This window comes from Periophthalmus magnuspinnatus, chromosome 13 (genome assembly GCF_009829125.3).
Source record: "Periophthalmus magnuspinnatus isolate fPerMag1 chromosome 13, fPerMag1.2.pri, whole genome shotgun sequence".
Classification (NCBI taxonomy): domain Eukaryota; kingdom Metazoa; phylum Chordata; class Actinopteri; order Gobiiformes; family Gobiidae; genus Periophthalmus; species Periophthalmus magnuspinnatus.
In genome coordinates, this window is record NC_047138.1 from 28,781,216 (window position 1) to 28,807,698 (window position 26,483).

A 26,483-nucleotide genomic window follows, 5' to 3' on the forward strand; every position below is an offset into this window, starting at 1 on the left:
TTAAAGTTCTCATATTATGCCATTTTCTGATCTATGTTATATTGTTGTTTCCTCATCACAAACAGACCTGGAGTTGTGTTTTGTTTCACCCACACATGATTAACACACAAACCCTGCATATTTAGGCTGACGTGTTCTTCTCTCAAACTGAAAACAAGTCTGTTCCACCTTGTGATGTCATGTGGTAATACAAGTGCACCGCTGTGTTTTTAAACTTTGTACCCTTCACTAGAATCATTTGGATAATTTCAGCCATGGAATGTCTAATCTCTACTGAATTAAAGGTAAAAGGTAGCTATTAACTTGAAAACTACCTACTACTACTATGATTACTGCTTTTACTTCGTGACATCACAAGGTGGAACAGAGTATTTTGAGCTTTGGAGATCTAGACAGACTTATAATAAAGGGTTACTCAGACATGTGTGAATGAAACAAAACACAACTCCAGGTCTGCTTTTGAGGAGGTAACAACATTCTAGCATGGCTTAAAGCTCAACAAGAGTTAATTTAGTGTAATATAGGATCTTTAAAGGCATAGTATGTAACGTTTTCTGGTGGAGGCCAAGTTACAGGTCAGATCTGTGGAAAGGCGACCCCGCTGACAGCAAAAATGTTTCTCAAGTTAATTTTTGCCTGGAATTTGTCCATTTATTTCCTAATGAGTATTATTGTTCAAAAATAAACATCTACACTGACATAAGTATGTGGTGGACCACTTACCAGAAAAGTTACATTGTGCACCTTTAATGCTTATGTAGCTCCGGAAGTAAATTTTGACGACTTTTTGTCCATTTGATAGATTTGAATTATTATTATTATTATTTTTTTACAATGAATCATAACTGGACGACTGAGGGATTACACAGTTAAAATATTAAGAGTTCAAAGCAATCGCAGAGGCAAACCAGCTACGTGCTAACCAGCTACTTGCTAACCAGTATCCATAATGCGGTTGTTTTAAGTTCAAAAAGACCGTTTAAAACTCACGATTCTACGAAATGCTTTAATAACTTTGCGGTTTATAAAGTTTCAGAAAAAGATTTTAAATAAAAGTATAGTTCTTGTTGTGATTAGTTACCACAGATCTTTCCAATTTTTTATATATTTTGTTTTAAATGAGTGAATGACTAAAATGAACATAACAACACTTTTGAACTCCTTTGTACCAGAATATTAAGATATTTATTGTTAACCTGCAGCATATTAAAGAGAGTGCACACGTTGATGTTTGTGATTTTTAACTAAGCTGCATTTTTGTAATAACTTAAGCTTATCTAAAGAGTGCACTGTAAACTGAAGAAGCTTTGATGAGCAGCGAAACGTCTTCACTCAAGAAATTATTTGTTTAGATGACAGAATAGAAAAAAGGCAGCTGATCAGTCTGTTATTAATGTTCATATCTTGATTCATGGACAAAATGACAAAATATAAAGACCAGGATCACGTAGCACGGGTTTATGTCAACAAGAGCTGGTTTATGGTTAATATCTCTGTAATTACTGGGACTATCCACAATCACAACGCTTAATGTCTCCGATATAGAGAATATAAAATGGGCTCTTTCCCTCCATCTGATTATCTTTTTAATTCTAGAAAGTTAATGCAGTCTCTTACAGCTACATACATAGAGTTTCAACATATTTTTAAATCTTATAATCTGTGTTATTCAGGCACCATTACCACATCAGTATTAGAAATGGCCTCAAGTGGTTGCATCAAATTATATTTCCTTATTTAAAGCCCCAACGTGTAACTTTTTTTTTTTTTTGCCAAAAAACAGATTTTTTTCATTTTAGGTGCTTTTATCGCACTGGAAAACAGATTAACATGTGGCCTTACTGTGAACAGGCTTGCATCTTCACAAACCTGACTCTTATTTGGCTTGAAGGAGGACCTTTTCCTGCTTGTTTCCATGGAAATGTTGTTTCTTTGCTATAATATTCCACAGTATGGCATAAACGTATGGTATGATTTTAAAGTACAGCATGGTTTTGAAGTATGGGTTTAACTTTGTATTTCCATGGAATCATGCAGCTGACGACATGCCACCTCCAGAAAGTTACACAGTGTTACGTTAATGTCTGTTTACCTTTTTTCATCTGTGCCACAGGTTCCTGCGAAGCACCGCAAAGCCACCACAGCACCACCATGAGGCAGCTCAAGGGAAAACCCAAGAAAGAGACGTCGAAGGACAAGAAGGAGCGAAAGCAGGCTATGCAGGAGGCTCGGCAGCAGATAGCCACTGTGGTGCTGCCGACTTTAGCCGTGGTTGTACTGCTAATCGTAGTGTTCGTGTACGTCGCTACAAGACCCGGGGCTGTGGAGTAAAAACAATATGGAACTAATGAAAAATATTTTTGAAAATGACTGACAACCGTCCAGCTCCAACTTGGAATGTTAACGTCTTAAAAGAGTTCTCCAAATTTCTGCTTTGAGAAATCTCCCAAATGATGGATTTTGTTCCTTGTTGCCTTAGAAACATCTACCGTCTACAGTACAAGCAGCGTGCACTTGCTGGATCCATGGATTACCAAAAACCAAAAAGTTTTAAAATCATTTCACCAAAGGAGTTGTGATTTGCCAAGGATGAAGTGAACTATGTGTCATCATTGGGGAGTCATGTTGATTTCTTATATATGGAGTTAATTAAGGAAAACATTATGACCATCAGCCCGTCGTAAAGCCTAAAATGCACTGTAAGCGATTTCCGTTACCGTGGTTCTTCTTTGGACTGTGTTGCCATAGCAATTAACTATCTCATCTGTGTGATATCCATTTGGAATTTGCCGATTTAACCAACCAGAAGCAGAAAACAGAATATATCCTTTGAGTGGGGAAAAGTCCTCAAAATGTCACCAGTAATATGAAGTTGAAGCCATAAATATTAACCATTGCATACTAGGAACAGTGCACAAGAACTAAACCAGGACTAAACCAGGTCTAATCGAGGACTAAACCAGGTCTCCATGTCTAACCTGGGACTAAACCAGGTCTAACCCAGGATTTAAACACATCCAACCCAAGATTAAACCAGGTCTAAACCAGGATTTAAACACATCCCACACAGTATTAAACCCGGTCTAAACCAAGACTTAAACAGGTCCAACCCAGTATTAAACCAGGTCTAATCCAGGACTTAAACAGGTCCAACCCATGACTGAACCAGGTCTGACAGGATCACCCAGTCTAGTATCACAGTTTGCTCTTTATCAAACTGACTTTATATTATTGCTGTATTTTTGCTGGCTTTAAAATGTTTTACCAAAAAGATGCATCTAGTTGAACAGTGAGGATGACGATGGTGTTTCTCTGTTTAAAACAATGATCCAATGTCTTGTTATGTCAAAGCAGAATGGACAGAGGCAGTTTAAACTAACAGACAAATGTATGAGACATTTCCTCATCGCAGATACAAATGTGGTTTATTTTTTCTAAGGATGTATCGTTATTTCTTAGTGGTGTTGTCACAATGCCAAAATTTCAAACTCAATTTCAATACTAAAGAATAGACCCAATTTTGATACCCAAATCATCATTTTAAAAGCTCTTTTTGAAACGATATTGTAACTTCCAGCACAAAATAACAGCATTTGTTAATTGCATCATGCAGTCTTAGTTCTGATAAAACTCAAGATGAAACGGTTTAGGAAAGGTCCAGTTTTATCCAGTTTTGAGATTGTTTTCAGCATCCATACCTGCTCAAATGAGTATCTAATTTCGATACTGATTTTAGTGTCAGTAAGTATCTGATTTGTGATATTCTTCAGTCTGCTCCAGTCAAATTACGCTACGTTGACTTGACATTTTGACAATCTTAAGCTGCTTCTACTGTCTGCACAAGACTATACAGTAGTGTGGGAGCTAGCCAAAATTGAACTCAAGTCATATCAAAATAATACTTTGTTTTGTTTTTTAATTAAGATAAAACTGCTCCATATTTCGCTGAATGCTATGTATCTTTAGGAATGACATGACCCTTTTTGTGACTATTATTGAAGTATCGATATTTTGGACTGGAAAGCACATAATACTACTATGACTGGCAAGGGAAAAAAACATCTAAATCTGTAGTAACTCTATGAGGCCAGAAAGAGGCGCTGTTCACCATGTTAAAGTCATCTATCTTTTTTATTTTTTTGTTTTTCTCCTTTTGGGTTAAGGGGTGTTTCGTATTAACGTTTATAACACAAAATGTACTGTATTTTGCTCATAATCATCAGTGGTGTGAACGGTTGGTGTATGGCCTTTATTCAAACTGTGTATTAAGTCTTATCTTCTACTGTCTATGCAAACATGTATTGGATGTATGCCACTATATAATGCAAAAAGAGCAGAGTAGATTGTTGAACACTAGGTGGCGCTGTTCCCAAAGTATTTTCTGAATGTTTGAATGCAGTTTATTGAACTCCAGTGTAAAGTCCACGGGGTGTTGTCTGTTCTTGTGTTAACTTATTGACAGCCACAGTAATTGTCATTGTGGAGCTGTGCAGATGTGAAGGTGCCTTAAAATCAGGTCTCAACTGTCAAATAAAGACGTTGTACTGTATGGAACTGTAGGTTTAAATACACATTCACATACTTGCCCTCAAATTCTAAATGCAGTGTCTCACAGATGCGATACAACTAAAACTATCAGGTTAGAACACAAAAAGAACAAAAATGTGATATGTGTAACAATTTCAAGTGAAAAAAGGGCTATGCAACTTTTCTGCAAAGTCTGCTACCGATTGTCTCCATGGAGATGTTTTTGCTTTGCCTGGAATGTTCCTCAGTATGCTATTGATCTTTTCTCTCTCTATAGTGACAAGGTTAGTAAAGTACACACTAAGCCAAGTGTCAGATCAGTGGAGAAGCGAACCGGCTTCAGGGTAATTTTTACAACCAAATAAGTCCATCCATCCATTTTCTTCCGCTTATCCGGGGCTGGGTCCATTTGGCAGCAGTGTAAGCAGAAACTCCCAGACTTCCCACACCCCAGACACTTCCTCCAGCTCCTCCTGTGGGACCCCAAGGCGTTCCCAAGCCAGCCAAGAGACATAGTCCCTCCAGCGTGTCCTGGGTCTTCCCCGGGGGCCTCCTCCCAGTCGGACATGCCCAGACATGTGTAATGCTATATTGTGAAACATTTCCAGGCAAAGTGTTTTGCTTTGAGAACTTGAATCATCATATTTTTTGCAGGAAAATGACTACATGACATATGACAAACAGCATGTGAAAACCCCAAACATTTGTATGACTAAGGTAGTTTCCCAAAAGAATCCTAAAAGAAAGCAAAACTTTAGGCCTATTATTTGTATATTACTCATGAATGGCACTTTTATGATTGAGCTGTAGCCTACACAAGGAGCATAAACGTTTAATAATGAAAATCAGTGGTGGATGAAGAAAAAGTAAAAGTATCACATGAAAAAATCTACTCAAGTAAAAGTATTTAAGTACCCAATTAAAAATGCAGTTTAAGATTAAAAAGTAAAAGTAATTTGTTAAAGTGTTCAATGGAGTATTATTAATAAAAAATATATATGTATTTTGTTCAACAGTAGCAATACAAATCAATGTATTGCTACTTTTCTGATTAATTTTGTGTTTTTATTTTTGTTTGCTCAAAGCCGAAGCTTGAAATCGAAAACTTTAGTCAGGATGTTGCGACAACCATGGTAAAAATAAAAAGTAGGGTAGGGTAGAAAGTACAGATACTGCTCTCAAATGTAGTGAAGTAAAACAAAAATGCATCACTGTAAAACTTACTACTACTACTGCTACTTAAGCATAGATACCTGCTCTGAAATGTAGTGAAATGTAGTGAAACTGTGAAATCTACTTAAATACAGTACTTAACTACTTATACTTCGTTACCTTCCACCACTACTAAAAATATATTAGTAAATGGTCTTTTTTTTAAGCGAACAACAAACATGGGAGGGCAGCATCTCACATGAGTCCTCCTCGTCTGTCTTTGACCCTACCGTAAAGAAGAAGACGAAGAAGAAGAAGCACGTTTGCGTCGCGTCGCGGATCCGGCAGCGCCACCACACGTCGCGCGCACGTCTCCCATCAGTTTGTGTGTGAACAAGACTTCCGGTGGTGTGTCATGGCGGTGGCATGGTGAATCCTGCAGAAAGGGAAAAATACTCGTCCCTCTCTTTCTCCCCCGTGGTTTTTGGACGCTTTTGGATGCAGAAGTGAGCCGTGTGCGAGCCGCGGCCCCTTCGCTCGCTCGCCCCTTCACTCGGCAGCGTTATGGCGGCTCACAAGCCCGTGGAGTGGGTGCAGGCCGTGATCTCCAGATTTGATGAGCAGGTATGGAGCCTAATATGATTCAGTGATGGGTGTAGCAAAGGAAAGCTGCCTGGGACTCGCTAAAGTCTTGGCATTTCGCTCCGAGGCGGGGTTTAGCTATGGATCTCGTCTCATGTCACTCGTTTTGTCGTTAAATGTTTCAAGTATCTACATTAAAACCCATTCTGATGTAATTATTTAATGATGGACAAAGCACAGCGGGGAGGTTCAGTTTGTTGCGTGATCAGATCAGTAGTTAAACGTTAAAATAGCACGAATGTAACGGTACAGCCATCACAAATTACACAAAAACACTCGTTTAATCTAATTCCTAACCAGAAACAAAACAATCAACCTCTTCTTATGTAAATCCCAATCCTTAACTATAACTAATCTCATTGTCAGACTTGGATGTATTCTCAAAAGAGGCTAAAATGTGCTAAGAATCACGGACGCTTCTCAGTAAACCATGCCCACTCGGACGAAATGCCTTGGATTTTTGGTCCCGGGTGTGTAGCAAGCTGCACTGGACTTCGGGCCCCTAGCACTAAAGCTAACGCTACATCCAACACTCCTTTAATTACAAATAAACCCCAATGTTAATCCTTTAATGCTCATTTTCTACTAATTTGCCCCTAAATACTGCTTGCATCTTTTTCTTTTGCCCGTATTCACAGCGCATATTAGCACGACTAGCTCACATCTGTACATAGCATTGGCTTTGTCCTGACTGACTTAACACAGCAATAACACATTTAGCATTACATAACAAGGGCTTTAAGCATTATTAACCGGTGCAAAAGTCTGTCATTTGCACATAATGTTGTGAATATTGACAGCTAACCGGCTAACTTAAGCTAAGGCCTTTTCTCATTAATGTAAACAAATAGGATGTGACCAGTGCACGCTTGGTTCTTAACAGGATCTGGGTTAGCCTTGCTATGATACTCTGTTTAAATGGCAAAAACCCTTTAATATGTGCACAAAACAAGCTTAGAATGTGGTTTATAATATTACTAGAAGTTGCCATACATGCCAATTAAATAAAATGGTGCAATTTCTTTTTATTTGTGGGTGAATTCCAGCTGTTTCTATGTTGTTTTGACCTTGTTTTTGACATGTTTTCCAGACTCCATTACATAATCATATCATGTTATCCAGCATATATTTTATTTATTTACTAAAATCCATATAGCTGTAATTTAGCCTATATTTTTGTTAATTAATTTTTAAAAATAATACCTATTCTGATATGATCATACAAAAAAAAAAAATAGAATGTGATTTTCAACTTTAAATCATAGTACTTTCTTTTATTTTATCATGCAGTGTTATATCCAGGTAGGTTATAGTGGTCCATCGGCGTATGTTAGTCTATCTGGTCTTATACTTGTTCTGATACAGCTCAAAATCAATCAGGAAAGGTTCATTTCTGTCCTGTGAATGACCATTTTAGTATTTATACCTGCTCACATGAGTATCTAGTTTCAATACTAGTTTTAGTATTGATTAGTATGTGATTTTCGATACTTTTGACAACCCTAGTTTGTCCTGTATTAGTCCTGATTTGGGTTGGTATGTCATTGTTGAGTTAATATCTTGTGTAAAGTTTTGCCTGTCACAATAATCACTATATCGACTCATTGTTGTAATAATATGTTATAAATGGAACAATCATTTTTGGGGGTCAATATATATTATGTTACTTTTTCTTTGCACTGTTGGGAACATTTTGGTTATGTTTTCTGCAGTATGATAAGATTTGAGCTGTAGAAGCTTGAATTATCAACTAGAATTACACAAACCAAGTACTTAAGTGTTGCATTCTGCTGTTTATTTTTACAGCTCAACAATTAACAATATCGTACATTTAGAATTCTTTTTGTGAATAATTCTACTTTATGTTTTTGTTTTCATATTATCGTTTATCATCCATATCGCACTTCAAATTTTGTTATCGTGACAGGCCTGTTTGTACTAAGTGACCGATTCTAGTCGGATTGGAGACTCGTCATTTAAAAGTCATTATGACGTCTTAACTGTGTGTGTGAAGTTTAAAGGGGATTTCACATGGTTTAGTGGCTCTGAGCAGATTATTACTGTTACAAGAAAGCAGCATTAGAAACTAGAGCCACTTCCTTATTATTGTTTCACTAAGTCCATTAAACAGGCGCCGTATGACAAAAATGTGAATTATGTTGAATATAGCAATTGACACTAAAAATAAATGATAATATTGAAACAAAATCCCAAGAGCAGATTTAAACCACAAAAACTATTTTAAATCTACAATATAAAAAAATAAAAAAGCTGCACTAACTAATGAAACACTTTAGTACTTTAGTTTGTATGTGTAATGAATCATACAAGTTATGAATTCAACTTTCTACAGCTTAAATCTTATTGTGTTGCAAAAAATAACCACAAATTTCCCAAAGAAAAAGTACACAAGTAAATATCGACCCTAAAAATATACAGTTCCTGCTTCATATGTTGAACGATAAGTGGATATAGTAATTCTCATGACAGACCTATACCTGGTTTGCAAAAGGACTGCTAGAACAATGCTTTCTATGTCTCTGCTGTAGTCCTATAGTCTTATAATAACCATTTTATTTAGATAAGGATTTCTATGGGACAACAACAGAAAAGAGAAGGTAGTGAGTGAGCTAGCTGGAGATTTGATTTGTTCAGTTGTGTACTTTGGGTCAGATCCATAGCGATAGTAGAAATCAATATATCTTGCCGATATTTGCTCTTTTTAGCTCATCAGCTATCGGTCGAATCTCCAGCAGAGGCCGATATTTTGTTTGGCCGACCATCTGCCTCCATCTGCATAAAGAGTATTTTGTTTTATTGGAAGACTTTAGTCCAAAGAGGAACTGCAAAAATGTGACTCCAGGGCTCTCTTACCCAGTTTGTAGTAAGACAAGGTCGTGGATGGGTTTGTACTTAATTCTAATTGGATCAGTTGGGTAAAATTACCAAAATCGTCCCTATACATCAGCCCAAAAATATCGGCAGAACTTGTCGGCCAACGGTTTCTCTGGATTGTACACAATCGGTATCGGCATTGGGCATGAAAAAAAAAAAAAAACTTCATCCGTTGATCTCTAAAAGTTACATAATAGTTTTGAGAGCTTTTGCCACGCCCCCTTTTGTCTTTAGGTAACTACAGCTGTACTTTAAGCTTTTAGGTTTTTCCCTTTTTGCGACGGTGAGACTGCAAACTTTTTATTACAACGTCTATGGAGGCTCCAGATATCCAACAATGGAGTTTTTGTTGTTAATGATGTTTAGCTCTTCACAAACTCCAGACTGAGCTCCATTTTAAATGACTGTGTTACCTGTTGGTGGTAATATCACGTTTGAAAGATGCGGTCACATTATGTGGAGAGGACTGGGCTCGAGCAGCTCCAGAACTGCAGCGTATGTTCCTGATCTGTGATGGTCAGTATCAGTCAAAGGTGGTTTAGTCCTGTCTTAGTCCTGTCTTAGTCCTGTCTTAGTCCTGTCTTAGTCCTGTCTTAGTCCTGTCTTAGTCCTGTCTTAGTCCTGTCTTAGTCCTGTCTTAGTCCTGTCTTAGTCCTGTCTTAGTCCTGTCTTAGTCCTGTCTTAGCCCTGTCTTAGCCCTGTCTTAGCCCTGTCTTAGCCCTGTCTTAGCCCTGTCTTAGCCCTGCTTGAGTGAGACCTGAGTGAGACCTGAGTGAGACCTGAGTGAGACCTGAGTGAGACCTGAGTGAGACCTGAGTGAGACCTGAGTGAGACCTGAGTGAGACCTGAGTGAGACCTGAGTGAGACCTGAGTGAGACCTGAGTGAGACCTGAGTGAGACCTGAGTGAGACCTGAGTGAGACCTGAGTGAGACCTGAGTGAGACCTGGTCAGTGTATTCTCAGACAGCCGGTGCATGTGGATAGTGACAATTTGATATTTCATCATTCCATCACTAAAGAAGTTAATGCAGGTTCTTTTTCTACAGCGTCCAGTGGAGCTGTAGTCAACTAAAGAAATTCTTGGTCAACTAAAGATTTGTCCTGCCGATCGACTAAAAAGGGGCCGTGGCAAAAGCTCTCAAAACACGGACATCTCAGAACTATTACACATCTGTGTCTGACCCACTGTACTCACAATACTACATCTGCAGGGGGAGTTCATGCCAAAACCACTATTTATGGAGAAAAAAAATACTAGAAAACGATGTATTTATATATAGACAGATTAAACTTGTGAATCGTGAGTTTAATCTGCTTTTATACATATAAATACCAAAAAACAACACATCTTCCACTAAATCACGCACTTACCAACTGCTCTCAGCTCCCATAAAAATCCTTATAATCTAAATAAAATTATTAATACAAGTTATTATCGACCAAGACTCCATTGATCCATTAATTGACTAAACTGCAAACAACAGGTGTGTAAGTTTCAGTGTAGTTCATAGACTGTATATATAAATGGACATAGCTAACTCGCTAGCCGACACGTTCCAAATGGGAAGTGATCATGGGCGTGCTTCCGGCTCCATTGACTCTGGCTCTAATTCACTTTACATTAGAAAACTGTGTCCCCTCTCTCTGTAACTCCTGCTGTCAGACTCGTCATTTTGGTCTTAAAATGTTCGTATTAACCCGCTCTGTTCCTATGTTCCTGGTATTCTTATTTCGCTATTGTATCCTTAACTCAAGATATGAACATTAATAACAGACAAATCAGGCGCCTTCTTTCCCCAATGTCGCTCCTGCTAGCATTAGCAACAGGTTTGATTGACAGTGTTGCTAAGCGCCTGCTCCCTGCTGAACCTGTGGTGTGGGGCGTTACCTTCAACAGCTTCAGTCCGGATTGGCTCTTTGGTTGCTTATGGTCAGAATTCCTAATCGGCAACTTGGCTCCAAATTGGCCCCTGTAACTGCTCTAGCCTCGATGAGCTTCATTTGACTGGAGCCGAACGCTATGGGTAACGTCACACTCCCATAGTCCATGTTTTTATACAGTGTATGATGTAGTTAGCGCCTCCCTTCTCGCAGATATAAGGCAGTGTCCACCAGTAATCTGACCAGAACTGAAGAAGCGGTTTTGATGAGCAGCGAAACTTTTTCACTCCTACAACTTTTTTTTTTTTTTTTGTACAGTTGACAGATTAAAATTTTTCTTTGACTATAATTGACTAAAAGCCTTCACCCCTGTGTGTAATATCGTTTGTCCTGGTGGTGGTAGTGGAGAGTGGGGCTGCCCTTGGCTCAGACAAAGGCCCCAGTGACAGTGCGCTCTGGACATAGACCCTGTTGTTTGGTTCATGTGACGCTGTGACAGGACTCCTTCACTCCCACAAGTTTTCCATAAGAACATCCACACACTTCCTTTCCTAGAAATCTGCAGTTTTCTGTTATTAAAGTTATGAAGAACAAAAGGACTGACAGTGGAGTCAGCCTGAAAAGAAGGCCTGCAACGATTAGCCAGAATAATCATGACTAGTTCAATATTAAAATAACTGTAAATGTATTTTAATAATCACAGATATATATTTTTTTCATGGCCTGATATTTCTTATCTAATTAAAACTAAGAAAGCTGTAGAGTCACATTTTTGCAGTTCCTCTTTGGACTAAAATCTTCAAATAAAACTATGTACTCTTTATGCAGCTGGTCGGCAAAACAAAATATTGGCCTCTGCTGGAGATTCAAGACCGATAACCCATACACCTAAAAGTGCAAATATTGGCCCGATATTTCAGCCAACTGTTACTATCTCTAGTTATGTAGACTATACACATGCTTAAATCAAAGCGTCAAGTATAAATGGTTTGTGATTATTTTATTTTTTTAATCAGTGGCGGTGCCATGGGTGGGGTTTGAGTGGGGCCCTAGTCTCCCAAAGAATGGCCAGTGCTCCCTCATAGCACCCCCAAAGACATTTACCCAACTTTCATCACATCCAATCTTGACAAAAAATGCAACTACACTGTGTTCAAAATGAGACCACAGTTAAAAAACTAACCAACCAAACAAAAAAACATATTAGGTTTTTATAAATCACTAAATCACTGTAGGGCTAACTGTTTTTTAAGAACTTCAATGGGGGTTAATTGTATAGCTCAATTTGTACATGTAATTCAAAGTGCTTTACAGAATAAGAAAGACATTAAAATCACAATACAAACAAATCAAAATGTAAATAATAAACTTAGCACTCCCATACAGCCTGCAGTCTTCATATCTGAACCTTTATGACATTCAGACATTTTATATTCCATCAAAAACATGTGTAATGTATGAATCTGGATTTTTGGTTTTATTTTCCCTAAAAACACCACAGCCGATTGTTAATAATGAGACATGTCTGAATCTCTGTGTTAAACCTGCAGAGCTGCATTGTGTTTTTCTCATATCTGTTAAAGCTTTAGTTTACGCCTCTACTACAGCTGTAATGTGATTATTTTTATTGCAAATTTAGATTTTCAATTCACATTTTTAATCAAATATAGGTCAAAATATTCTAACTGAAGGTGTGTATTATTGTCATTATTGTATTATTCTGTGTAAAAGTTGCTAACACTGTAGTTTAGACGTTTCATATATGTTCGGAAATGTCCCTGTGTGTGTCAGATGCCCTCTCTGTGTCCCCATGGGGTATTATTTTGTGTGTAAAAGCTGACATTTCTGTAGCTTAAACCTCTACAAACATGTTCTTAAATGCGTGGGATTCTTGTATTAATTTATCAGTTAATATTTCAATCTTTTCTCAAAAATAAATGCTCCTAAACATGTTGTGAACTGATTTTTGATTTTAAGATAAAACATCGTCAAATCTCACGTGTATATATTTGTATGTTTATCTAATTTCTTTCAAACGTGTGTGTCTCTGCAGCTTCCTATCAAAGTGGGACACCAGAACACTCACACTAAAGTCAGCACGGAGCACAACAAGGAGTGTCTCATCAACATCTCCAAGTACAAGTTCTCCCTGGTCATCAGCGGCCTCACCAACATCCTCAAGAATGTCAACAACATGGTGAGACACGGCCAGGGCAATACCGATCATCTGCAGTCACATCACGCTGTTCAGCATTTATGTCTATGGTGGATTGTTGCAGCAGTTACCACGGAGACACAACACACACATTAGCAAACACTGCCAGGAAAAAAAGGTTTCAAAGATTGTCTAAAAACTCGAGGAAAAAATACAAAATGGATTTAAACGACACATTTTTAGGAGCCTATGATCAAAACAAGCGTTCATGGTCATGTTTAGGTGTTTGATTTTAAACAAAAATGGTGAAAGTGACTGAAAAGTGACTGAAAAACTGTCGGCTAATGCTTGCTAGCTTGTGACTGTAATGCTATTTTGAGAGGGACTTGTTTAACAGCACAAATCAGCTCACCTGTTGTAGCTCCAACTAAGTCAGTTCTTTATGGTCAGATTGTGCTAAAACAAAGCTCAGATTAAAGTCTTAATTTGAGTAACAGAGCTTCAGACAGAGCAATCCCTTTAGTTAGCATCACACGCCCAGGGAATGTGGATGACATCAGCTGCTCTCAAGTATCAATAGGTTGGGCTTATGCTGTAGAATTTGATGATGTCATAATTTACGATGGAGGACAGAGGTCATATAACTCTATGGGAGATTCACTGTTTTTGCAAGAAATGTCCAAACTTATGATCCACAAATGTTGAAATTTATGTTTATTTGTTGGGATTAGGTTCACAAACTTGTCATATTAACCTTATGGCTCACATAGCAAAAAACGAAGTTAAATCTGTCAACTGGACAAATCTTGTAGGAATGAAGACGTTTCTCTGCTCATCCAAGCCGCTTCTTCAGTTCTGGTCACATTGCTGGTGGCCACTGCCTTTAAATCTAACTGAGGGGAGGGGCTAGCTACACTGAAACTGCAAACAGCTATTGTTTTCAGTTTCAGCTGAAACTACCCTATTCAGCCCTTAACGACCCTGCTATTGTTCTCATTGTTCTGGGTCTGAGGATGGAGTTATAGATGAGGGAGAGATTATGTCTCAGGCCCCCATTTCTGTTTAAGGAAGGATTCTCTTTCCTAACAAAAATAGCTTCCTTAACTCCTCTCTCAAACCATTTATTTTCTCTGGCTAAAATCTGAAATTCACTATCTTCAAAGAAGTGGTTAGTGGCTTTAAGATGGAGATGCACGGCGGACTGGGGTCCAGAGGAACTCTCCCGCCGGTGTTGGTACATCCTCTTATGGAGCAGCTGTTTAGTTTCTCCAATGTAACGCTCACAATAATTTCAGTTGATAGCAGTCATGTCTTTGGGGTTGAATAATAGTACCAATTTCTGAACCAGCTGTGGGGAAAAAAAAAATTCTGTATCATTTCTGTTTATTTATACTGACAGAAAAGATGTTGAACTTTGTGGCAGTTTTTGTTTCACGTGGATAGGCCCAGGAATTGGAGAGATATTGACCATAAACCAGGTCAACACATCTACAGTTTAACAGTAAAACAGCAAATTCCACCTGAGAATTCTGACCTGTCTCCTGCTTCATTTGAAACTATAGAGGTTCTGTTATTTTGCAATGTCACATAAACACAACATATTGCTGGGTTTCAGATGACATAACATTCCTTAGGCCAATATTTTTTATTTTGTAATATAGCAAGTTCTTGGGTCAAGTAACTAATAAAAATGATCAGATTCATCATTTGTGAATTTACCTTTTTGTCTTTTTCTTGGCAAAGTACAATGTAATCAACAGGGAAAAACTGGCTCTTGACCCGCGTCTTGGCATGTCATCACCACACTCTCGAATCTGAAAACTACCAATATAACCCCAAAGACATGAGCCAGTTGAAAGGACTTTAAGACGTAAGATTAATGTGACAAGCTTGTGGAGCCAATCCCAAACAAATAATGAGAAAGTTTAAAATTTGTGAATCATAAGTTTGGATATTTCTTTCAAAACCAGTACATTTCCCATAGAGTTACACAGCCCACTGTCTGAAATTATAACAACATCAAATTCTGGAATGTGAATTATAGAGTGTTTATATAAATGGACAGAGCTAACGTGCTAGCCAGCGGTTTCCAAATAGGAAGTGATCGTGGGCGCACTTCCGGCTCCATCGACTCTGGCTCCAATTAACTTTACATTAGAAACAGTGTCCCCTCTCTCTCATTTTGGTCTTAAAATGTTCGTATTAACCCTGTCTGGTGTTTTTATTTTACCAGAATGTCTGTAATTTAAGATATGAAAATTAATAAGGGACAAATCATCTGCCTTCTTTCCCTGAGGTCACTCCCGCTAGCTTTAGCAACATCTTTGATAGACAGCGTTGCTAAGCGTCTGCTCCCTGCTAAACCACCGATGCGGGCGGAACAGATTTAAAAACAAAAAAACAAGTCTTGGTACTAAATTAGCAGTAGTAAAGGGTAAAAATGCTTATGTTTCAAATTTAAACATGCCATTTTTTCTCATTTATCTTGATTTACACAGGGAGAGCCCAATGAGAGCACTCAGACTCTTTTTCATGAGCGCCCTGTTTAAAGTACAGAAACATACAAACAAAAAAAACAAAACTAATATATACAAATATAATATACATAGGTCCATTTAAAACATTAAAAAGCAGGTATGAGTATAAATGTTTATCACCAGATTTTTAAAGTGCTGCAGTGTGTACCCAGTTTTACATGTCCTTGAAATGTGTTCCATTTTTGGCAAGCAAAATAATGAATCGCTTTTTTTTTTTTTTCCCCCCATTTTAGTTCTATTGCGGGAAGTTTATAGACGTGGACAATCATGAGATCTATTAAAAGTTCCCATGTCAAAGTTCAACAAACAAGTGAGATATTCAGCGGTCGGAGTCCCTCATAAATACATTTACACACTGTTATTTTCTTCTGACAAATAGGGATGGCCAACCTGCTTTTTCATAGAGTGTACAGTGATGGGCTTAAATTCATCACCTGTTATGAAATGAAGGGCTGAGTGAAAGAGTCAACCTAAAGTGTCCATGGAGATGTTACTGCTTTGCCTGGAATGTTTCACAGTACGGCGTTAAATGTGTTTTTGTTTCTAACCTTGAACCTTGAAAAACTTACATTTTAACTTTGTAGCGTTGACAGAGCGCAACTGTGACATTGAAGCCAAAGCAATAGCATCTCCATGGCAACATCCACTGGAAAAGTTCCTATCTAAATCTTTATTAAAGGAATTATATGACACAAAATGGATTCTTGTGAAATTTAAACCATGTTATAATGCTGTTACCTCATCAAAAACATACTTGGAGTTGTGTTTTGTTTCATTCACGCATGTTTGAGTTGCCCTTTAATATTAGTCTGTCTACATTTCCAAAGCTTAAAATGCTCTGTTCCACCTTGTGATGTCATGAAGCGGTAGTTTTCAGGTTAGCAGCTACTGTTTACCTTTTATTCAGTAGAGACTGGCAATTCCACAGCTTAAATCATCCAAATGATTCTAGTGAAGGTATATGGAGTTTAAAAACACAGTGGAGCACTTCCTGTATTACCACATGATGACATCACAAGGTGGAACAGAGTGTTTTCTGTTCAAGAGAAGAACTCAGCCTAAATATGCAGGGTTTGTGTGTTAAAAATGTGTGAATGAAACAAAACACAACTCCAGGTCATTATAACATAGATCAGAAATGACATAATAGGGCTCTTTAAGTCTATACATAAAAAAAGAAAGTTGTAGTGAACTAAACGCCATCAGCCTTATTTTGTGTGTGTTTTGTTTTTTAGCGAATATTTGGAGAAGCGTCGGAGAAGAACCTGTACCTCTCTCAGCTCATCATCCTGGACACGCTCGAGAAGTGTCTGGCTGGGGTGAGTCCATGTTTTATTATCATTTTTCAAAATGTATTTTTATGTATTATTTTTATTTATATATTTATTAATTATTTTTTATTTTGTTTAAGCCAGGCCGTCATAAGTGTAAGCATTTTTAAATACAAGCTTATAGGTCCAAGACATATTAATAACAAGACAAACTGATTCAAATAGCACGACAGAAGACATAACGGGACAGTTTGTGGACAAGACAAAAAACCCCCCAAAAAAACAGGAGTGAGTGTTTTATTATTTGGCGTGTGTGTAGCTAAAGCAAGTTGAAAATTGAAGAGAAGAGGAGGCCCCCCACCCACCAATTCTCTAACCCTGTCAGGTGAGGGTCAGGTAGTGCGTTGGTCAAAGTTTTTATTGCATTTTTAAATTATATTTGCATTTTCCTGATTTCTTTTATAATTATTGCTATTATTTGAGTCCACGTTTTAGACCACCACTTATCTTTAAACTGAATCTTGCCTTCGTAGAGCTACGGTGACTTTTTGTGAGCCGTCCCTGCAAAAGTACTTATCTCGTTTATCACTGGAGCAGCTCAGTTTGAACAGGCTGGATTACATTTGCAGACGTTTCCTCACTGTTCACTGGTGGGAGGATACCTGAGCCCCTCCAGTCACTGCGCCATCTCCCTCTGTCTGTAGAAAGCTCAAGTTTAAATTTTAAGTCCACGTTTTCATTTCTGTTCCTGACTGAGTACATTTGAAATTCTAGTGCCCTGAAAATGTAACAAATTGTAACTTTTCAAAATGTTCCTGTTTACAGCTTTCAACATTTCCAAGAAGGTTTGCTGTTATGTTTTATTAGCTGCTCTTCCTTACAAATAGTCCAGGTCCTGGGTTAGTCCAAGTTTCTTTCTTGGATCAAATTCTATCTTTGTGACTTGAGTCTAGTTAGGCCTGTCACGGTATTTACGATATCGACTTGTAGTTAAGTAGATGAAGCCGGAACACCATATTTTGGGGCTCAATGTTTGTCGTGTGTACATTTTCTTTGCAATAGTGGGGAGATTTTGTCGATTTTTATGTAATAAGATAAGATGTGAGCTATAGAAGAATGAATGCACAACCTCTCTGCCTGATTATGAGTTCATTTCGCCATTTTAATGACAAAGTATATTTAAAAATAGATTTACTTCAGATTGTTACAGCAGTATTTCTTTGTACTTCAAAATGTGTTATCATGACAGGCCTAATTCTAGACCTCGTTTAGCAGTAGAGGAATACAGCTGTGTTCTTGTGTAAGATTGTGTTAATGTGTCGACAGCAGCACATTTGGTAGAGTATTTGTCCACTGATCCGAAGGTTGGCAGTTCGAATCCCGCTCTTGACGTAAGCGGTCAGATCCACTGACCCACAGGTTGGCGACGCAATTCCAGCTCCCACAGATGAATACTGTTGTTGTGTCCTTGAGCAAAACATTTAACACGCCCCCTATGAATGCGTGTGAATGGGTGAGTGGTAGTAACTGTTTAGACCTAATTTTGTCAAGGTTGTCCTGTTTTAGTTCAAGATCATCTCTGTTCTAGTCCTCATTTTGTTCAGAGCGCACATTGTAAACGCCTCCAGGAGCGGTAACATTTGAGACATTTTACTGCCATATAAACTGATAAACTAATACAAGAATCCCATACATTTCAGAACGTGTCCTATATGTCCCATTATCTTGTATGTTCTATCATGTGAATAATTAAGGGTGTGGGACAAGATCTCATGCCACAAGATCTCACGAGACACAATTGTCACAAGATCGTACGCACATGAGATGTTGTTTCCATTTTGTTTTGAATTGAACAATAAAAAAGTTATGTTAGTGAGTTCCTGGACTATATGAGGACCTCCTTGAGAGCTGTTATTTCAAAACACGGCACTATAATGACAACAAAAGTATTAAATAGAATAAAAATACTAAATTGCTCGTCCAACTCAGTTCACAATTTTAGTCTATTTACTTATTTATTGCAAATCTCTCAAAATCTCGCCTTGTCTCGTTTATGTGGACCCAGTCTCGTGTCTCGTAGGGATGGGACATTAAACAGTAATATTGTTTATCATGATAAAATTTACAGTAATCGTTCGTGGGACTTGTTATATAGTCATGATACTCGCCAACAGAAACAGTTGCCATTATATCAAAAGAATGTACGGAAAAAAACAACTTCTCCCTGATGTTCTCCTTTAGATCTGTGTTGTTTTCTCTTATAGGAAAGTGCAATACTATAAAAGCTGTTTAGACATGAAAGCTATTCTTAAAATTATGGTAAATGGTCACATTTTTATATGGCGCTTTTCCACCTTCAAGGCACTCAAAGTACATCAAGGAACCACTCACCCATTCACACACACGGGGATTTGTAGAATTTGTACCTCCAACCTTCGGATCAGTGGACAAACGCTGCTGTCAGTTCTACATATGCTCCCCTTTCAGTCATCGTTTAATCCTCGTTTATTGAAAGCTTAGGTCTCTTAAACACACTCACTGATTCTACCACTGTCTCCTCAGCAATCGAAAGACTGCCTGCGGTTGGATGAGACGATGTTGGTGAAGCAGTTGTTGCCTGAGATCTGTCACTTCATCTACACGTTCAGAGAAGGCCAGCAGCACGCCGCCGAGCTCCGCGCCTCTGCCTCCGCCGTGCTGTTCTCTCTGAGCTGCAACAACTTCAACGCCGTCTTCAGCCGCATCTCCACCAGGTAAAAACTACGATCCCTCACTCATCTGTATTTCAAGCTTTGGCAACATTAGCTGTGGTCAAGTACTGTACAGCTACATGCGCCTTTTTTGAGTTTTTGTCTTATAATGTTGTTTCCTCATCACAAACAGACTAATAATAAAGGGTTACTCAAACATGGGTGAATGAAACAAAACACAACTCCAGGTATGTTTTTCATGAGGTCTCACAAGGAACTTTTAAAGGCGTACTCTGTAACTTTTCTGTTGTAGGGTTCTGCATGATGTTGCTGTAAGAGTTTGTACATAGCTTTCCAATTTTTTTATTTTTTTTTATTTATTTATTTATTTTAATTAGGACAGTGCATATTAATCAACATGTCAACAAACAGCATCAATGTAAATATGCCGGAATTAGCACAATAGCTACTTTACACCCGTTGTCCTAAGGCAGGTCAAGAACAGGAAATTTAAAGAAACACAGACAAACCAAAAGTGCACATAGACATGACAACAAGTGAACCACAATAGACCATATTCCGAGTTTAAGATGTCCCAGGAAAACAAAACAAAAAAATAATAATAATAATAATAATAATAAAATCTACATGTGTGAGCATGTTTGATTATTTTTCAACCAGTGTTTCAGAGTGTTCTTGAAGGTTGAAAAGGAGCCACAGTTCCTGACATGAGCAGGTAATGTGTTCCATGACTGTGATCCTCTGACAGATGTCACCATTTGGCCAAACCTGGTCCTGCGTCTCTGTACGGTACAGTCTCCTCTGGTCAATGCTCTGGTATTAACTCGGTCAGTCGTTTTTTTACTTATAAAATCCATTAATGGTGGAGGAGCAAGTCCATTTAAAACTTAAAAAATAAGGCAAGCATCCATAAATACCTGATAACTTTCAAGATCCAGAATGTTATACTTACTTAAGATATTACAATAGTGATACTGTAGAGGCTTTTTATCCAGTGTTTTCAATGTTTTTTTGAAGAGGGACTTTAGGGGCTTCAGGATGGCCTCTGATGTGTGAGACCATGTGGTATAGCAGTAAGACATGTGACTGAATATCATGGCATGCATATACGCCTTTGCTGATTCTGTCGTCAGATAAGGTCTTATGTGTTTGAAGTTTGACAGATTTAATTTAATTATATAAGAAATTTTTTTAACATGCTGTTTAAAATTTAGGTTAGAGTCAAAAACTACCCCAAGGTATTTAAATTGTTCAACCACATCTAATCTCTCCCCATTGACCAACACAGATGGTTGCTCACCCCCTGCTGGCTGTCGAGAGAAAAACATGCAGACCGTCTTTTTAGTGTTGAGATGCAGGCCAGAGTCATGGAGCCAGTAGGACACTGGTACCATGGCACCCGAGAGCACTGCGGCAGCTTCATATTTTGTTTTTGCATGAGTGTACAGTACAGTATCATCTGCATATAATTGCATTTTTACACTCTTACAAACATTTGGTAAATTGTTGACATATAAGCTAAATAAAATTGGACCTAATATTGAGCCTTGTGGGACTCCAGCTGAGCAAGTGAGTAAGGTTGATTGTGAATTTTCAATTTGTACAGCTTGTTTTCTGTCCAATTCACTTTATAGTGCACATTTGATTAAATTAATTGCTCTACAAAACATCAAAACAAAACAAAATCTCTACGAGTGCCTATAAAATTAATTATAAAAATAAAACCAATGAGGAGAATATCTTAAAAAAATAAACGATAGCTAAAAACAATAAATAACAATACAAACCTGCAAAAAAATCTGGAATGTTCTGTTGTGTGGCATTATACTGTTGTAGAGTAAGTTGTAGTAGCTCAAGAGTTAAAGAGAAGAGGCAGGATGCTGGAGTTCTACCGGTAATAGAGGAGAAGTTTATTTACCTCAGAACAGGACCCAGCAGACAGGCATGAACCTTCCAAACACTGGACTAGTGTTGTCATTTCCAGTCTAGTCCCGTCCAGTTTGGCTATACTGTTGTAGGGAGTATTATACCTCTGATGACGTAAGCCAAGATAACAAGGACTGAGCTGGTCGTGAGTGCAGCAGTGCAGTTTCTCTATCATAGACCTTTTAAAATAAAGTATACAATTCCCAAGAAGCAAAAGGGAAAGTTCACAAACGGTTAACCATGAGTGAACTTTGTTTTTCATGTATTTATTTATTATTTATTATTTTTTAGCAGATTAATGAACACAAGAAGACACTGTACATGTATCCCATACACATTAATACACGTTTCACCTATTTTTTCTTATTTAAGCTCAAAAAGGAGGAAGGAATTAACCCTTTAACCCCGGGAAATCCAACCCATACTAGTTTAAAGGAGATAAATGAAGATGAAATAAGTCTAAATATCAATAAAAATATTTATGATATTTTACCTTTTCATATTTGTTTTAGCATTTTAAATATACAATGTGCTGTGTATTTTCTGCTTTCAGACTTCAGGAGTTGACTGTGTGTTCAGAGGACAATGTTGACGTCCACGACATTGAACTGATGCAGTACATCAACGTGGACTGTTCCAAACTCAAGAGGCTGCTGCAAGGTCTGGAGAATACTCACTATATATGATTAAAAATATATATATTATAATTTGTAATAAAATGATTTTCTATATATTTCTGTTGTTTCAGAAACCGTCCTAAAATTTCGAGCCCTAAAGAAACCTGCCCAACTCGCAGTCATCAACAGTTTAGAAAAGGTTTGAGTTTACAGTTAGTCCTTTAGACTTCGTTTAGACTTTGTTTAGACCCCGTTTAGACCCCGTTTAGTGACTTTTTTTAAAGTTGTGTTTTAGCTCTGGATTGGTCCTGGCTGTAGACTGTGTAAAGAAGTGGACTAAGGGATTATGATGTCACCCATAGCTTTCGGCTCCAGTCAAATGAAGCTCATCGAAGCTAGTTGTAGGTGTGAATTTGGAGCTCCATATTTGGAACTCCGACCGTGAGTTTCATAGCAACCAAAGAGCCAATCTGGAGCGAAGCTGTTAATGGCAACAACCCTTCGCTTAGTCAATCTAACTTATGGCTAACTTTGGTGGAAGGGAACGAAGGAGCTTGATTTGTCAGTTATTTATGTTCATATCTTGATTTACACAATCACAATGGTGAAATAAAAACACCAGGATCATGTAGCACGCGTTAATACAAACATTTTAAGACCAAAATGACGAGACTCACTGCAACATTTACAGAGAGAGAGGTGACAATTTTTCAATGTGAAGTGAATTGAAGCCAAAAGCGCACCCGTGAGATGTCCTTATCTGGAACACAGCGGCTAGCGTGTTAGCTATGTCCATTTATATATACAGTCTATGCTGGAGACCTAGCTGTGGACCTGGTTTTGTTCTGTCTGTACTAAATGAAGCTGTTTTTCTTGTAGGCGTTTTGGAACTGGGTGGAGAATTATCCCGATGAGTTTACCATGCTCTACCAGAGACCTCAGGCCGACATGGCAGGTATGACAAATGTACTGTCTTAGTTCTGACCTGGTTTGTCTAAAAATATTCCTACTTTGATTCATGTTTAGACTTGATAAGTTTGGTTTAGGGTTTAAAAACATTTCTCACTGGTAAAATATGTTGCCTTTATGTATCAGTTTCATCCATGTGGGTTATTATGTTTGTAATTTTATTATTATTTGAACCTGGTAAGTTTATAGATGTCATAATCTTACACTTACTTCTGCTGTGTGCTGGGTCGCGTCTCTACAGATCTGGCCTGTAACTTGGCCTGATGGCATAACCTGCTTGTCTCCATGGAGGTAGATACGTTTAATGCCACACTATCAGGCATTCCAGGCAAAAATAAAGAAAAAAAGAATATCCATAGAAACGAGCATTTTCGTTGTCCATTTGCACTAACAGTTATATTTCTCCTTCGTGTTCAGAAGCTGCAGAGAAGTTGTTCGATCTGGTGGACAGTTTTGCCGAAAGCGCCAAAAGGAAAGCTGCAGTTTGGCCCCTTCAGATCATCCTCCTGGTCCTCTGCCCCGAAATCACACACACCATCTCCAAAGACACGGTGGAGGACAGCAAGGCCAACAAGGTCTGGGTTTGGTCTGGGTTTGGTCTGGGTTTGGTCTGGGTTTGGTCTGGGTTTGGTCTGGGTTTGGTCTGGGTTTGGTCTGGGTTTAGTCTGGGTTTAATCTGGGTTTAGTCTGGGTTTAGTCTGGGTTTAGTCTGGGTTTAGTCTGGGTTCAGTCTGGGTTCAGTCTGGGTTCAGTCTGGGTTTAGTCCCGATTCAGTCCCGATTCAGTCCCGGTTCAATCCCGGTTCAGTCCCAGTGTAGTCCGGGTCAGTTCAGTTCCGGTTTAGATCCAGTTCAGTCCCAGTTTAGGTCTTGGCTTTGTTTTGCTCTAGTCCCACTGTAATCCCACTGTAGTCCTTGGTTTTATTTTGGTGTAGTCCAGCTGTAGCCCTCATTCAATCTGCATTCAGTCCCGGTTTAGATGTTGACTGTTGTGGTTTAGTCCTGGTCTAGTCCTGGTCTAGACCAAGCAAAGTGTTGTTTCAGTTTTGGTTTAGTCCTGGTTCAGTCTTGGTTGAGTCCTGGTTCAGTCTTGGTTGAGTCCTGGTTCAGTCTTGGTTGAGTCCTGGTTCAGTCTTGGTTGAGTCCTGGTTCAGTCTTGGTTTAGTCTTGGTTTAGTCCTGGTTCAGTCTTGGTTTAATCTTGGTCCAGTCTTGGTTTAGTCCTGGCCCAGTCTTAGTTTAGTTCTAGTTCATATCCTTCTTTCTCATTCTCCCTGATTTGGTTCTGGTTTAGACATAATTTCTGCTTCAATACAAACTAAGTCAAGTTAAGACCATGTATCTAGTAACTGTATTCATAACTAAACTTGAATATGTTTCTAAATTAATTTTGTGGATTAGTTTATTATTGTGTAGCGGTTTTGTATCGCCCCACTCCCCCCATTTTTCCCCTTTTATTTACTTTTATCTCTGACTCCTAATTTGTTTTTGTTTTTTTCCAGAAATTATTTTTAGAGAACCTGCGTAAGGCTTTGGGTGGAGGGAACAAGCAGCTGACGGAGAGCGCGGCTGTGGCCTGTGTCAAGCTGTGCAAAGCCTCCACCTACATCAACTGGGAAGACCACTCCACCATCTTCCTCCTGGTGCAGTCCATCGTCATAGACCTCAAAGTGGGTGCTGTTTGGGTTATTTATGTGTTAAATTAGACATATTTTGCAAAATGAAGCGTTTAATTGTATTATAATCTGATTTATCCGCTCAAAGTTGTATTTAGTGATTCAGGCATGTTTGGATAATTCTCCAAGCAGTATTGTCAAGATGCCATTGCTCCGTAAATTTCCATTTTCCCTTACCCCCTATAGACGCCCCCTAATTGTTAAAGGTCCTATATTACGCAAAATGGATGGAGCTTTAACCCATTTTAGACTGTTGTTACCTCTTCAGAAACATACCTGGAGTTGTGTTTTGTTTAATTCACATGTTTGAATAAGCTTTTATTATTAGTCTGTCTACATCTCCAAAGCTCAAAATGCTCTGTTCCAACTTGTGATGTCATGAAGTGGTAGTTTTTAAGTTAACAATTACCCTTTATCTTTTGTTTAGTAGAGATTGGCAATTCTAGGTCGAAAATTATCCAAATGATTCTCGTGAAGATGTGTGGAATTTGAAAACATAATGGAGCACTTTCCGCATCACCACATGACATCACAAGGTGGAACAGAGTTTTCTGTTTGAGAGAAGAACTCAACCTAAATATAGAGGGTTTGTGTGTTAAACATGTGTGAGTGAAACAAACACAACTCCAGTTATGTTTTTTGATGAGGAAACATTATAACATAGATCAGGAAACCGTGTAGAAGTCCGCAGCTCCAAGAAGATATTTTGGCATAAATGAAGAAAAAATAAAATAAAACCTGCTACTTACTATTTTTAAAGGGGCGGGCCTGAATCATTGCCTCAGTGTTGAACAGGAAGTCAGAAATGATTTAAAATGTCCAAAATATTCAATTTCATCATAGTATTCATGCCCTCCAGCTTAAAGTTTCTCTCTTGTGTAGTAGACATGTTAAAAAGTCAGCGGTTCTTATTTTACATATGGGAGGCTTATACATAGCACATTCTGGCCCCAGAGACTGCTACACCTGCGCCGCACTCAGCCCTGAAAGTGTCACCTTTGGGTGGAGGGTTGTGGACATAAACCTACTGCTCCACAACTGAGCAAGGTGGTGTCTGTGAGCAGTAGTGATATGTGACGAAGTAAAAGTAGTAAAATGCTGCGCTTACAAATGTACTTTACTAAGTACATTTTATAGTGGATGCTTTTTTTAACTTCACTACATTTTGGAGCAGGTGTCTGTACTTTCTACTGCACCACATTTTTGAACAGGACTGAAAAGTATTATTAATTATTGTCTGAGACCTGCTGAAAGTCTGAGCGTTTAATTTTAACACATTCATAGTTTGGGCAAACAAGAATATACAAATAAAAACTGCAAGAAAACGCTATCGATTTGTTTGTTGAACAAAATTCATCATAAATCTTTATCAAAATCACTACATTTCAAGCTTTTATAAAACCTCAAAATCTACATGAAAAGCTTTTAATGTACTCTTTTAAGTACTTTTTTAAACAGGCACTTTAATACTTTAATACTCATTTTCTCATGTGATACTTTTACTTAGGTAAAAGTATAGATACCAG

The 26,483-nt window shown here is 38.2% G+C and overlaps 1 protein-coding gene across 3 annotated transcripts in view; it reads left to right on the top strand.

The window, feature by feature from the left end:
- The first annotated feature begins 6,040 nt into the window (after positions 1-6,040).
- Positions 6,041-26,483, top strand: part of nf1a (neurofibromin 1a) — a 104,639-nt gene continuing 84,196 nt past the window's right edge. For all 3 annotated transcript variants that reach the window (XM_033977280.2, XM_055225776.1, XM_033977281.2), the window contains exons 1-9: positions 6,041-6,303; positions 13,151-13,294; positions 17,025-17,108; positions 19,623-19,813; positions 22,251-22,357; positions 22,446-22,513; positions 23,194-23,269; positions 23,701-23,858; positions 24,784-24,951. In XM_033977280.2, coding sequence (XP_033833171.1) covers positions 6,244-6,303; positions 13,151-13,294; positions 17,025-17,108; positions 19,623-19,813; positions 22,251-22,357; positions 22,446-22,513; positions 23,194-23,269; positions 23,701-23,858; positions 24,784-24,951 — 1,056 coding nt within the window. In that variant the 5' untranslated portion in view covers positions 6,041-6,243. The remainder of the gene's footprint in view (positions 6,304-13,150; positions 13,295-17,024; positions 17,109-19,622; positions 19,814-22,250; positions 22,358-22,445; positions 22,514-23,193; positions 23,270-23,700; positions 23,859-24,783; positions 24,952-26,483) is intronic.